This window comes from Herpailurus yagouaroundi, unplaced genomic scaffold (genome assembly GCF_014898765.1).
Source record: "Herpailurus yagouaroundi ecotype Mexico unplaced genomic scaffold, PumYag 142, whole genome shotgun sequence".
Classification (NCBI taxonomy): Eukaryota; Metazoa; Chordata; class Mammalia; order Carnivora; family Felidae; genus Herpailurus; species Herpailurus yagouaroundi.
Genome location: NW_024412397.1, coordinates 37,012,712 through 37,028,229, shown reverse-complemented (window position 1 = coordinate 37,028,229; position 15,518 = coordinate 37,012,712). Strand labels below are relative to the sequence as shown.

The 15,518-nt window shown below is 42.3% G+C and overlaps 1 protein-coding gene across 14 annotated transcripts in view; it reads left to right on the top strand.

The window, feature by feature from the left end:
* Positions 1 to 15,518, top strand: part of FHOD3 (formin homology 2 domain containing 3) — a 472,216-nt gene that overhangs the window by 371,596 nt on the left and 85,102 nt on the right. For 11 of the 14 annotated variants that reach the window (XM_040479041.1, XM_040479040.1, XM_040479036.1 and 8 more), the window contains 3 exons: positions 4,325 to 4,459; positions 8,857 to 8,907; positions 14,868 to 15,082. In XM_040479041.1, the coding sequence (XP_040334975.1) occupies positions 4,325 to 4,459; positions 8,857 to 8,907; positions 14,868 to 15,082 (401 nt within the window). The remainder of the gene's footprint in view (positions 1 to 4,324; positions 4,460 to 8,856; positions 8,908 to 14,867; positions 15,083 to 15,518) is intronic. The other 3 variants (XM_040479034.1, XM_040479044.1, XM_040479033.1) reach the window with 2 other exon arrangements.

Below are 15,518 nucleotides of genomic sequence, written 5' to 3'. Positions count from 1 at the left end.
TATACCATATTTTTGTTTTCCTATATAGTTTCTAGTTATTAACCATTAACAGTGCAAAACAGCGTAGCACATGGTATTCTCGTACGTATCTGCCATCTTTAACATGCAAAAGTTACTCTCTAGTATAAACCTAGAAGTAGAATTGCTGGATTGTAGGATATGCACATCTTCAGTTGTATTGAGTGCTTCTCCAAAATGATTATATCAACTTAGACCCCAGAAGGTATGGAAGAGAGTTCTTGTTGTCTGGTTCTGTGCCGATGCTTTGGGTTATCAGGCATTAGTTTTGGTCAATCTGCAATCTGAGACGTTTGAAATAATATTTCACTATGGGTTTAACTTGTATTCTTTTTCCCTGATTTCTAGTGAAGACGGGCATCACTTATATATCTGTTGGCCATTTAATTCTCTTCTTCAGCAAAATGCCCATTATCTTTTGCTCATTTTTCCACTGAGTGGTTTCTTTTTTTCTAATGTGGAGTGGTTCTTTTTGTTATATGTATACTAATCCTTGTGGTTTATATGTGTTATAAGTAGCTCCTAAGTGGTGGCTTCTCTTTATTCTTAACTTCTGTACTCTCTTAAGTGCATACAGATTTTAAATTTTAATATATGTAAATGTATCAAGTTTTTCCTTTTTGATGGCACTTTTTTTGTTTCTGGTATAAAAATTCTTTCCCGAGATAAATATTGCAAAGTTTTTACTTTTTACTTTTTCCAATCCCAGAATTTTTCTTTGTGTTTGGTATGTATGTGGAAGGCCTCACTGTATTTTGTTGTATGTGGTTAATAATCCTCTCAGTACCAATTGTTAAATAGTCCATCAGTTCCCCGCTGATTGATCAATTCTAACATTAAGATGCCCTTAATGTTCCAGCATTGAGTAATGTTTACCATAGTTTAAAAAAATATGTTGGCTAAATACCCATTGTCAGGTTAAGAACACTCTCTCCAGTTCTATGCTTTCTAAAGTTTGTTTTTTGTTTTTGTTTTTGTTTTGTTTTTGTTTTTTTTTTTAACAATGAATGAGTATTGTATTTAAAGCTTTTTCTGCATCTATGGAGGTAGTCATGGTTTTTCTCCTATAACCTATTAATGTGGTAAATTACATTCATTGATGTATTCATCTTAAACATCCTTGGATTCATTGGACAAACAGCATGATTTTATTTCAGATTTTGCAGTGGTGTTCATATTTGCAATCAGTATATAACTTTCTATCCTCATACTGTTCTTGTTTAGTTTTTGTGTCAGACTACCACTAATCACATAAAATGAGCTGGGGAACTTTTATATTCTCTGAAACTTTGTATATGATTAAGATGAATTCTTCTTTGATTATTTGGTAGAAATCACCTTTAAAAATATGAGCCTCGTGGGGTTTTTGTTTTTGTTTTGGTGTGTATGGATATATCTGTAATTAATTGATTCAATTTCTTAAAGGTTAATAGAGCTCTAAAATTTCTATTTCTTCCTCAGTGATTTCAATCATTTTTAGAAAAACATCCATTTCTTCAAAGTTTCCAAATGTATTGTCATAGAAATTTCTCATTTTCTCATAATTATTTTTGTCTCTTGTTATGTTCGTATTTGTATCTGTGCCATTCTTGAAAATTGCTTATTAGTAGCTTTTTTCTTAAACAGTTTTGACAGAATGTATTATTATTTTTAAAAATTATAAGCCGGCTTTGGTTTTTTAAATTTTCTCTATATTTTTCTGTTTCATTCATGTTTGTTCTTATCTTTATTTAATTTATTTTGCCTTATTTGAATTTATTCTGTTGTTGCTTTTCAAACTGTGGAGTTGACCACTCATTATTTTTTACTTCTTTTCTAATACAAACACTTCAGGTGATAAATTTCCTTCTAAATACTACTGTAGAAGTATTCTATAAATCTTGATATATATTGTATTCATTATAGTACCCTTTGGATCATTTCTAATTTTCTGTATTTTTCTTCTTTGGCTTGAACTGTTTAGAAGTGTTCACAGTTTTCCAATTATATCAATTTTTAAAGTTTATCTTATTCCAGCTCATTTACATTGTTGAGAGGGTAGCCCATATGAAACCAATTTTTGGCATTTATTTATGAGCTTTGTGGCAGGATTGGTGGTCTCTGTATTTGAGAAGAATGTGTTTTCTCCACTTTGGGATAGTAGGTATATATGCTCCTTTGTTAAACTTATTAATCAGGTTGAAATAATCTGTTATGTCCGTAACAATTTGTCAGTCACTGCGTGAGAGGTACAGTAAACCTGAACACTCTATGGATTAGATTTAGCCTCATATGACAGAAAAAAATAAATAACAGCTTAAGAAAGATAGTCTAGATTTCATTTATATGAAGGAGAACTCACATTCTATCCATGCCCAAGTGTCCAGGGCTGATGAAGTAGCTCCCGAGAGAGCCTGGAATATGGGATTTGGTTACTCCCTTCCTGTAGCCGGCAGGAATGGTGGCTTCTTCCCTCTGCTTCTGACTGACAGCCAGAGGCAGCTCCATGTTGCTAAGGAGGAGAACTGTAGGACTTATGGCCGAATGTGAGTGACACCAGAGTCCCATCTTTCTCCCGCACTAAGGAACCTTGTGTTCCCCACCAGGCAGGCATATTTTCACTGGATTCAAGTAGGATTTCATCCCACCTATATTTCAGCAATATTTATATCTTAGTTTGCGAATTTTTTCAACAAATGAAGGCCTCATTGTCCATACAGATTTGTCCAAAGGTCCAACAGACCCCTCTTCCCAGTGAACTCCCTTTTGTATTTTTCATGAGTTTACATAATTTTTTCTTTTCCCACCCATTCTCGTGACTTAACATTTCCTGTGATTCCCACCACCCTGATCCCTCACTGAGGCCTCTCGCAGCCAGTTGTCCCCATAATGCCATCTTCAGTGAACAGTCCATATTGAGTGGTGTCACCAGCAGTCAAGTCCTTTGAACATGCTGTATGTTCTTGGATGCTTCTTGACGTAGAATAAGATTTCTTTATTTTCAGTCAGATTTCAGACCAGTATTGTCTTTTTTTCTTCATCTGTTATCTTAACACCTGTTTTAAGATGACACAGTTATTTTGAGGAGGTATATCAAGAAGGTGGTATATGGTAAAATATTTTTAGCCTATGTAAAATAGAAAACAGTTCTAGATTGAATGTTGATTCTATAACGTCTTTCCATAGATCAAGTTTAAAATGCCTGTGTATCTCCAAACTGGTGCAGCCACTCTGGAAAACAGTATGGAGTGTCCCTCAAAAAATTAAAAATAGAACTTCCCTACAACCCAGCTATTGCACTACTAGGTATTTAACCAAAGGATACCAAAATGCTGATTCGAAGGAGCACATGCACCCCAGTGTTTATAGCAGCACTATTGACAATAGCCAAATTATGGAAAGAGTCCAAATGTCCATTGACTGATGAATGGATAAAGATGTGATGTGTGTGTATAATATAATATACATAATGTGTGTGTATAGGTGTGTATATTGTGTGTGTGTGTATATATATGTCTATACACACACATATATATAATGGAATATTTTTGGTGATCAAAAAGAATGAAATCTTGTCATTTGCAATAACGTGGGTGGAACTAGAGTATCTTATGCTAAGCGAAATAAGTCAGAGAAAGACAAGTATCATATGATTTCACTCATGTGAAATTTAAGAAAACATGAACATAGGGGAAGGGGAGCAAAAATAAGATAAAAACAGAGAGGGAGGCAAACCATAAGAGACTCTTAAATACAGAGAACAAACTCGGGGTTGCTGGAGGGGAGGTGGATCGGGGGATGTGTTAAATGGGTGATGGGAATTAAGGAAGGCACTTGGGATGAGCACTGGGTGTTGTATGTAAGTGATGAATCGCTAAATTCTACTCCTGAAGTCATGATTACACTGTATGTTAACTAACTTGGATTTAATAAAAAAAAAAAAAAAAAAAAAAAAAAAAAGAATTAACCTCTACAAAAAACTGTGTGTGTCTCTCTAGAGAGAGAAAGAGAGTGGGAGAGAGGATGAATCTGTATTTATGAAAATTCTTTTTGGTAATAACAGCACCTATTATTGATGACTGCTTATGTGCCAGGCATGGTGCTTAGCATTGTATGCACATTAGTACCTTCTTCTCCTCCTGACGCACGAAGCAGGCTACTTACCTCCATTTACAGATGAAGATCTGAGACGCTCAGTAATTTCCCCCCAGCAATACCTAGGTACCAGCGGACTGGACCCTCACTCGAAACCGAAGTCTGGCTGGTTCCTACTTGGGTACTTTGAATCACAGGCCAAGCCACTAAAACATTAACTCTGTATCTTTAGGTCTTCACTGAGTGGTCTTCTCACATCATCCTTTAGGCAGCATCAAGAGTCATTGGCAGCAGAGAGAGAGAGGCGGCGGCAGGAGAGAGAAGAAAGGTTGCAGAGAATAGAACGGGAAGAAAGGAACAAATTCAAGTAAGAGGAATTTCAAGACTCTCTAAATAATGGAAAATCGAAGCGCATGCCTTCGTGCTCTGTATGATGAATACTGGTGTGAAGGGTTCGATAGTAATATGTTTGCTTTAGATTCTGTCTCTGTTTTTAAGGAACTGTAAGACATTCCTGAAACGGACTAGCTCTGGCTTGTTATGGCCGTTTCCCTCTAACCACATGGCAGGAAGCACAGAAAGCCAGCCAAATACAATTAGGAGCTTGTGTATTTTGGGGGCCTCCATTATCTAAAACGGTCTTATCCAGGCCTTCCTGAAGACAGAGAGCCTAATTGTCTTAACTTAATTTGTCATTTCCCCCTAAAGCTACTCATGTTTTATTCATATTCCATTGGATGCCAAAAGAAAATGCATTTCCCACTTTCTGCTTTGCTCCTTGCTCCCTGTTGCAATCTTCAATGTATTTTTTTAAACAATAATCTCTCTTCCTATGGAGGAGAAAGCCATTCTGCCGATTACTCCCAGCCCATTATCCCACCGATCTCTTTGGTCTCCATCCAGCTCCCAGGCTGTGTTCCAGTCTCAGCCTGTCTGCCCCAGCTGAGTTCAATGTCACTCCGTTTCTCCTCCAGCCTGTGCACCTGTTCTCACCAACCTCCTGGTCAACCTCCTTCCACTTCTCCTCCTCCCTGCCAGCTTCGTGCTGTGCAGTGCTCTATGCAAGACACTTGCTGAGACCATCCTTACACATTTCGTTCCTTCTGCTCTTCTCTCGCATCCTCTCCCCCTCTTCATCGCTGCCTTTGTCACCGGCACAGTCAGTGTTCCTAGACCTTCTGTGTTCTTTCTTGCTTTCATTTCTCACCCCATCTTCACTTCCTGTTTCGTCAGTTTAGTTTCTTTGGCAAACAGTATCCCCTTTCAATGACTCCCATTTAAACCCACAAAGAATATAAAGCAGTGTCAATAAGGATTTATAGGTTCTGTTACATTTTTCCAGGACCCAGGTAAGTATGAAATGGTCAAAATAGAAGCCGAGTTGTAAAGTTGCCTTCACTATAATTCACTATTACATGGCAACAAATATCCCAAGTCTGTGAGTGAAACGCTAACCTTGGCTTTTGTAAGGCTGGGTTAGTGGCTGGCACGAAGTCAACTTAACATCATTCCTCCACTGTGATTGCATAGCAGACCCTGAACTGTCGGACTTTTACCAAATTATATGTGGAAATGCCCGACCTTTATGCATCATTTCTCATGAGGTAACTCTGCGAGTCGTCACTTCTGGAAAGACCAATTTGTAAAACCACTGGAACAGGTGAAATCCTTCCTGATCAGGGCTTTCTGAGAGTTTGCATAGTTTGCCACCAAATAGCAGCGGCGAATCTGACTGAAACACACAGATTCAGAGGATAGTTTGCACGTACAAGGATTTGGGCTGAAAACCTACTAAAACAGGGTGTCAGTTCAGGGGAAGATGGAGTCGGCACACTCCCTCCCATCTCTTCTGTGCCACTGAGTGCCACCCGAAGCCGTGGACAGACACACAGAGCTCTGAAGACTCTGAATTGTAAAAGGGAGCCAGTGAACTGGGGACAGAGGCTAGCATTCAGAGTTCCAGACCAGCGAGAGTTTACCCTTTTCTTTCCTCTTCATCACCTGGCGTGTCCTCAGAGGTACCCCCAAACCCAGAAGTGCGTACCAAGTGTGAACTGAAAGAGCTCTAAGAGAAGGCCTCTCTTTCTGAACTCAGGAGCAGAAAACGGAGTTCCTAAGAGTCAGGCACTGGAGAAATGTACTGTATTTTCATATTTTTTTCCCTTCTTCCCTACCCCAGTCTCCAAGCTGTATTATTACCGAAGCACAATGATGGCAGCAGTGTCCAGGCAGGTGCCTGAAACTCTGAGGGAGGGCACCCCTCCTCTGACCAAAGGAGCTGTGGTTCCAAGAGCACTAGGCAAATCGCCCTTGTTCTCTCTGCATCCTACTGTGCTGCCCTGGGTGCAGACGGAGTTACTCAAAGTATGCACCAGAGCATGGAAAATAAAGCCCAAGCTTTCTGGCTACAGGGCCAAGCGTGGAGACCCAAGGAAGCCTAGAAATTATAGGAAAGTCACAAAGGGTAGAGAAATTAAGAGAGCATTCTGGATTCATCTCCCAATTGTGCACATGTGGCTCAGAACTTCCAGAGCATACCACAGACTTTGAGAACTAAATACAGAGTGGACCACCACTCAAGGTCCAGGACTGGCTACTGGGTGGTGCACACAAGGGCTCAATTTGAATAGCATTAAAAATATTTGAAAGCTGAGCTAATATTGGAGCCAGTGTCAGAACTGGCAGGCTGGACCTAACCCAGTTGATTGCCTGCTTAAAGAAAATAAGATTCTTCATAGAATTCAAGGAAGACCCAGAGTCTCATTTCAAGATATTTAAAATGTTCTGGATGTAATCCAGTGTAACATGTCACACAAAAAAACCATGAGGCTCTTAAAGGGGAAAGAAAATCAAAATGTGCTAACTGCAAAAGGACATAGATGTTATTATCAGACAAAGACTGTAAAGGAGCTACTATAAACATGTCCTAAGAAGTAAGGGCAAATACTTTTGAAACAAGTGAAAAAACAAGTCTCTGTAAAGAAATAGAAGCTGTAAAGAAGAACCAAGTGGAAATACGTATAGCACTGAAAAATGCAGTAATCAAAATTAAAAATTCACTGGATGGAATCAACGGCAGAATGGAGATGAGATAAAAGTCAGTAAACTTGAAGGTGGAACAACAGAAATTATCCAGTTTAAAAAATGAAGCATAACATTGGGGAAAAAACATAGCGTATCAGGGACCTATGGAACAGTAACAAAATGCCTTGCATTCATATCATTGAAGCCCCAGAAGAATAGGACAAGAGCGCATTGTAACAAATACTAAGCTGTACATTCATATGCTTGTGTGTCTAGGTACAGACCGTGCTTGTAACTATCCACTATTTGCTTTTCGTCCCGAGTGGGTGTCACTTCCCATGTAAGACACAGATCCTGGAGAAAAGAACCCTGTCCAAGAAGGAGTGCTGGTCAATCGTCAGGACAGACCACATACAACTATTAATTATGATGACTATAGTTCCAGCCTGAAAGTCTGAGGATGTGAATGAAACGAATTTCGAAAAAGGAAATAGTAATTCAGCCATTTATTGATTTAAGTTATTCGTACTTCTTTTGGTTTTTTCCCTTGGAGAGCATCCTTACCTGTTTTTATTTTTGTTGAATATGATTTTAAGATTCCTGGGTTATGGGACATATTATTTCTAATGTGGAAGGTGATGAGGACGAGTGCTCGTAAATGCTAACAAATCTGGGTCTTTGTTTCTTTTTCTCCGTCTCCTAAGCTGCTTTAGTTGCTTTGACCTACTGTCCCTTTATATCCTGTTACCAGTGCATGGGGGGTGGGGGGCGGGTAGAATACTTAAGCTACATTGTGACGTTCAGTTTAGGAAGCCACGAAGTCATAATTTTTCAGAAAAATAAGTGGTCCACTGAGAAGTTGCTGATCCTAAGTCTTTTTTTTTTTTAATTTTTTTTTCAACGTTTATTTATTTTTGGGACAGAGAGAGGCAGAGCATGAATGGGGGAGGGGCAGAGAGAGAGGGAGACACAGAATCGGAAACAGGCTCCAGGCTCTGAGCCATCAGCCCAGAGCCTGACGCGGGGCTCGAACTCCCGGACCGCGAGATCGTGACCTGGTTGATGTCGGACGCTTAACGGACTGCGCCACCCAGGCGCCCCTGATCCAAAGTCTTAAACTTAGATTCAAGCTGGAATCTCATCAGCAGGAGCAGAGCAACAAACGTGGGAAGTGGACAAAGTTGGGCATCTCACGAGTGCAGACAAGAGAATGTACAAAGCAAGAGTTTCCCATGATCCCTGCGTAGGGATGGAGAGGAAGAATCCTGCACTGTGGCATGAATGTCCAAAGTGCAGAGTGCAACACAAAATGGCCTAGACACCTGGACCCACCTAGATTTAATCCTTGAGATGAAAATTGTGGAGCTAGCAGGACTTGATTGGACGTTAATCATCTCTGAAAGCTATTGCTTGCTTGCAGTTGCCGTGTTTTATTTATGTATTGTTTCACCTTTTAAAAAACTTTTTCGTCTCCTCTCTCACCCATATACCTAAATTCTTCTTTCTTTAGCTTGTGGGATTTCCCATGTTTTCATCCCTGTGATTCGATAGGAAATCCATTGTATTTAGTAGTTTGAAAGGGTAGCCTTTATATATATATTTTTTTAATCCAGCACAACCACTTTCCATTTCTGAGGCAACAGTCTTTCATGAAACACTAATAATTTCTTGGCAATTTCATGAGCATCTAATTCTGTTCTTTTCCTTCCCTGTTTTGTTTCTTCTGCATATTTCTGTTAGCCGAGAGTATTTAGACAAAAGAGAGGAGCAAAGACAAGCAAGAGAAGAAAGGTTTGTATATATTTTCTTTCCCATTGTAACCAAATGGCACTTGACTTTGCACTCTTAACCAAGCATGCTAAGGGAATTGTTAATTAAAATAGCTCACTCAAGTCACCTAAGACTTTGGGTAACTGGTATTTTGTGGAATAGGATGCCCTAGTTATCTACGTTTTCCAAGAAAGTACAGACTTAGTAATTAGTGCCATTGTGGTGTGAAATGTATGTCTGTTCCTCCATACACTTCACCTAATGAGGACATTAGTTTAGCATACTGACATATGGTATATATTTTAAATACCCTGCACGACCACTGCTGAGTCTGGGCTACGTGTCCCTACTGTGTGCTTCCAGGTCACGCATTCCTTTAACAAATATTTGAACACACAAACCATGCCAGGCGCTGGCTGAGGTGCCAGACATTCCTGAGACTCGTACACGATGTGCCTGATCACTTACTTTGTCTCCCTACTGAACTATACTCAGTTCCTGGATGGCAGGAACCATGTCTTGTTTTCCTGGTTGTCCCAGTGCCCTCCGCAGTGCTTGGCACATAGTAGGCACTTAGGAAGGAGGTATGTAATAAAGGAGCAAATGAACCAACAGCTTTACTTAAAATACTTAAGCTGTAAGCTATTTTATTTTTTCAAATCATGGCAACATGATTTGAATACCACTAAAATATACAAAGTGAATATATTCCGTGTCTGATAAACTTAGGTCACCAAAAGAAACCGTTTTTTGGAAGTAAACCAGCAAAAGGCAAGTTTTTACCCTGTAGCAGTGTAGCCTGCAGTTATTCCCTCTACCACCAGATGGCGATACTACATGGCGCAATGGAAAGGCTGATTTTCCTACTAGAGCCAGTTGGGAACCTCCCAATCTGAACTATGCCAATAAGTGGAACTTTGCTGAGTTTTCTTAGACACCTTCAGCTAAATAGTTCAAGACAGTCTGAGGACAAGAAAAGTGCAGTCTGTCTGTGTTCAATTAAAAAATTAGATGCTTAGGTCAGCCTTATGAACAAAACTATGGCATTGCTTTAATTCCAGTGTTTTATTAGATTATTGCCACCATAATAACCAGTGGTGGCCAGCAAATTTAGAGTGGAAGAAATAAGAAACTTCTATTTCTCTAATTAATACCTGTTTTTGACATTGGGGGCATAGACTTTGACTGAAAATGCTGTCGACTTCATGTCCAGGCTTAAGAAACCAAATTTTATTTTAGTTTTTAGCTATCCCTCCAGATTCTGCATTTTTTTTTTAACTTTGGACAGTTTGACTGTTATGCTCTGTCTCCACAAGCAAGGCTTTAAAGCTTCTGAGAAGATCTCAAGGTCCAGACTGACCTCAAAATTGTCCCAAACCACTGAAGTCTACCTCTTTCTGGATAGCAGTCACTGATTTTTTCACCAAAGCATAGCATCACTTAGGCCTGGAAGACCTGTGCAGAGAGAGGTGTTTGCCACTCCTCTCCTGTCACCTCTTGTTTTGACCTCAGTCCTTGCCATATGTCACCCATCTGCCTGGGGCTTCTTCACTGGTGCAGGAGTGGCCTCTCCGTGGCCTCATGTGGGCCCCATCTCTGTTTACATGGAAGATTGTGGAAGCAGCCAAGAATTTCCCTTTAGTTTGGACCAGCCACTTTTCTTGATTAGTTTGCTTCTTGAATTACCTGGTGAAGATGGGAGAGAGGGTGTAAACTTTTCCCCTGTTTGGAAAGCTGTTGGGTTCCTGGCAGACCAGGAATGGATAAGATTTCCAAGTATAATGGGATTCAGAAATGGACGGGGTAACTGGAGATCAGAGGTGGAAAGAGCTTCAGAAGTAAGGAAGAGGGCTCCATCTAGAAACTCTTCAAGGTAGACCCAGGTGTGTTTGTTGGGTCCCATGTCTCTTTCTCGAAATGCAGTGACTCAGATAAAAATGGCCAGAATCACAGCAGATGGTTTTTTAAGGTTTGTGTCATCCAGTGTAGCAAGATGAGTGTGGTTTTGCTATTTTGAAGTGTAAAGGCTATCCAGTCACGTTTGATTTCATTTTGATTTATTTTGTATTATCTCATTCCAGCATTTGAGGCAAACTAGTTTATGGACAATGGTGCAGATCCAGAGTAAGATTCTGGTGAGGTGCTGCTTCTTCTTTAACATTAGAAGAAAGGCCTTATCTGATCATGATTCAGTGACATTCACAAATAAATTTTTTTTAATGTTTATTTATTTTTGAGACAGAGACAGAGCATGAACAGGGGAGGGGCAGAGAGAGAGGGAGACACAGAATCGGAAACAGCTCCAGGCTCTGAGCAGTCAGCACAGAGCCCGACATGGGGCTCGAACTCACGGACCGCAAGATCATAACCTGAGCTGAAGTCGAACGCTTAACTGACCGAGCCACCCAGGCGCCCCTCACAAATAATTTTTTAAGGGAATAGTAAGGAATGAGACCCAGGCTGAGGCTGGGGGTGGGGTTGGGGTGGGGTTGGGGCAAGGATTTGTCTCAGGGGGATGGCATAGGAAATGCCTATGGCAGGCAGGGGTTATGGGAAAGAGTGCAAGGGGAAGGTCAGGACTAGGCTAGGATTTGGGAAATTATGCATGAAAGTGATCAATGAAGCAGTAAGAGAAGATTCTGAGCATTGCTTAACTGGTCTGAGGACAGAATAGAACTTGGAAGGAGTCAGATTTTGGTTTAATGTAAGGAAGAGTTCCCAAGTAGAAGAGTGGCAGGAAAAGTTATCAGTAAGTAGGTTTAGTTAATGTAAAATCAAACAGAGTTTCTATAGGGCCCTGGGGAATGAGATCCAAGCCCGTATATGCTCCGTCGGCTGTAATACTAGCCCTGCAGCCCACCACCTTGGTGGATGTGTGAATTCATTCAAAAGGTTTGTTTGCCTATCTCTCCCACTGAACTGTGAGCTCCATGGGCCGGGCGGGGGGGGGGAAGGGGTGTTTATTATTAAATCTCTAGTACCTACTGCAGCACTTAGCACATGACAGGCACTCAACAAATGTTCAATAAATAATGAAAAGATGAATGAATAAACAAAAGATATGGGCAGAGATGGGATAAATGGGAGTGTTTAGGTGAAAGTAGGAAAGGTGAAAAGTCTTTTCTTAAGGCTGTGGCCTGTGGATAGAAAACCCAGTGCTTTGCATACAGGAAGCTTCAGGAGAGTCTCAGCTGGGGGTTGTGTTGCAAAGCCACAGGGACGTAGGACCCTCGACCCTCATTTCATGGGCTGCTGGGCTCCTGGGGGAGTAGGTACTGTTGGGCCCCTAAGTGCACTTAGAGTCTGTCTGTAAGACAAGGTTGTGATATAGGGCAAGCTTCCTCCCCAGGAACTGCCAGAGGTTGACATGGGTCAGGAGAGGTTGCTAAGCCGTGAAGCTCTAAATGCCTGGTGGCCTGGCTCTTCCCAGGCATGCCAGTCTTCCCTCACCACTCCGGCCCATTGCAGATGGCCACTGGCACTGCTTTTTCCACAAAGATTTACTGACTATTGACCTTGGTGCCCCTCCCCCATCCCTGCCATATTTTAAAGTCTTTATGACTGTGGCAAAATACACAGAAGATCACGTTTACCATTTTAAGCGTGCAATTCAGTAGTGTTAGGTATGTTCACATTGTTGTGTGGCCCGTCTCTGGCATTCATTTCATCTTGTAAAAGAAACTTTCCACCCATCAAACAAGTCCTCAGGCCCCCTCCCCTGCCATTTTTGTCTACCAGATAAACATCCTCAGGAGAATTCCTATGAAATCCTTGACTCTTCCCACGTCCCCCAGATCCTTGAGGATGACATCTAGGAGGTGAAGGAAGGGTGTGCAGGAAGCCTTGGAGTCGTATCCAGACTCTGAAGGAATAACCCCTGGAGTCCCCCAGAAACTGAAGTGAACTCTCTGCCCACACATACCTGCCGGTCTGGCTGCCCACGGAGAAGGGGACCAAGAGGCCTGGGCCAGGGCTGGATCACCTGAAATGAAGGTCATAAATGGGTTGTCCTCTTGGCCTGAAGCCTTGGACCTATGCAGGTCCCCTTGATTGCACACCCTCCCTTGCCTGCCCCTTTCTCCTGTCACAGAAGGCTCGGACTCAGCGTGGGGATGCCTCACAAGCTCCTCCTGGGCTCATGGCATTCCTGGCCTCGACTGTGCCACCATCTCGTTTAGAACATGCCTCCTGTTGGGATTCTGACTCTTGCCTTCAAGGTCACTTTCTTCCAAGATTCCATAGCCAGGTGGTTTTCCTTGCTGGTCCAGATTAAGTTCAGAAATACCTTCCTTTTGTCACCTCTCCTACCTTTTGAGAGGTGACATTTCTGACAAGAGAAGTCCAGAGTTCCTTCGCCCCATAACCGTGAGGCTCTCCAAACCTCGCCCAGATGTATGTGTATGCAGACCCCTCACTCATTTTTTCTCAGAGATTCACCATGAAAGTAAGCTCCCTCCCTAAGAAGTTGAAATAGATGCGTGGGCCACCCTCGGCCCCCGCTGCTGCGGCTAGACCCCTGCAGCAAGGTGCCGCCTTGCGGGTTCCTCACCGCATGCCTTGCCTGCTTCCCCTGGGCCCGGCAAGTGCAAGGCGCCAAGGGAAAGAACAAAGGATGGTAATCTTCTGTTCTCAGAAATCCTATTATCTGCTTGTTGAGAACAGACACACACATGTGAAAAGATGACTAAATATGCCAGGCAGTAAATGTAAAATGCCATCTGAGTTGAATGGGCTACATATCCGACATGAGTTCAGAGGCAAGGCTAAGATCACTTCCAGCTGTGGTGGTCAAGGCAGGCTTCGCAGAGGGAGACACGCGTGCGAGCCCGGCCTGCGGGGCAGATTGCCTCGGGCCTGGCAGGGAGCAGGGGTCCCCGTGGCAGACGTTGGGGAGCCACGCCCACATTAAGGATGCATGAAGAAATGCATGCTTTTTAAATGCATCCTTTTTAAGGGTTTCATATATATGCTCTGCTTCTCTTGGGCGCGTGAATCTGGAATGCCGTGTGTGGTGGGGGCTTTGGCGGGCCAGGGTTGGGGGGACCTGCCCACCGGGAGGGACTGAAGAAGCAGTGAATCCCGATGGGTCTGAGTGACGGTCTTGAATAACCTGTCTCAAAGTTTAGTGGTTGGTGAGACAGAAACCTGCTACAGCTGAATTCATAAATTCACTTCTGAACAAATAATGGTGGGTAAAATTAGCAGACATCTGGAAGAGGCACATATTTCAAAGTTATTTTGGTCTGATCTATAAAGCACACTATGAGGAATATGATTGGTAGCTGGTCTTAATAAACAGTTAGTGGGTTCTGCCTGCCTGAAATGCAAAACAGATGTATCTTTGTTCTTTTAAACTGACTTTGATGAATAAACTATATGTGACGTCAGGTCCAAGCTATTGGATGTCTGAGTCCTGCTCAGAAATATTTTAGAATATAAAAAAGTTTCCATGGTCGACACTGGGAGAACAAAGCGAATTCCAGTCGCGTTGCTGTTAGCGTTGAAGCAGGTTCAGAAATTCAGAGAGGCCTCCGTCCAGCAACCCCTTTCGGTATTTTGGGGGCATTGTTTCTCTCCCCCACACCGAGGCGCCCTCCCATTTCACAGCTGCAAGCTCTGAGTGCGTGTGGTTTTCAGCTGTCACTGTTGGGGCTTTGTAATGGGCATTATTGCTGTTTTGCTTATTTGTACACATTTCCTAAAAGAGCAAAGTAGGATTCTGCAGCAGTGATCCAGTCTCTGGAGACTGTGTGATGTTGCCATTTCTCCCAATTTGTTTGGTTATGAATGATGCGGGGATTTTAATCATTAGCATCTTGGCTTCGCTGGCTGTTTTTGGCAGACTGGTCCTCCAGCCAGCCCTGTGCTGTGCTCTGTGCATCAGGAAACCAGCTCACTCTGCAGGTGTTTCATCCATAAACAAGCATCGGCCACGGGCTCCTCTTTCTTTTTACGGAAACCCTTTGGAATTTAACTTTCAGATACAAATACTTGGAGCAGTTGGCAGCCGAGGCGCATGAAAGAGAAGTGAGAAGCCGGAGCGCGAGCCGGGGCAGAGGTGACCTCTCCTTGGACCTGACCTCCCCGGCGGCCCCTGCCTCCCCCACCCCTCTGAGCCATAGCTCTCCTTCTCTAGACTCACAAGAGGCTCTCGCGGCATCATCCTCTTCCCTGGGAACACCTCAGCATCCCCAAGGTGAGTGCTGGGAGAGCAGAGGGAAATTAATGTTAGGCTTCTGGGAAGTAGGAACCATTACTACATGCAAACTAGTACTGAGGGGCAACTAAGGGTAAACTCAGGGCGACTTCACTGCACTGATAAATTAGATGCCTTGAGAGCCACTTCTGTTAAAGCAGAATTGTGTATAATGGTTGTCAATGCATGGTCATTGAGAAGGGAGAATATTAAAAATAAGGCTTACTTTGTCATTTCTTTCTAAATCACAGGGTGTTAACTTAGTACCCTGTGATTTGGACATTATTTATTTATTGGGTCTGCCCAATAAAGTGACCACTTTAAAATGTTCTTGCCCTAGGAATTGTCGGTCTGTTTTAAATTAAACTGATGGAGAATAAAATTAATCAAAGCCAGCAGAAAAAAAAAAAATGTGGATCTGGTGGAAATAGAAATG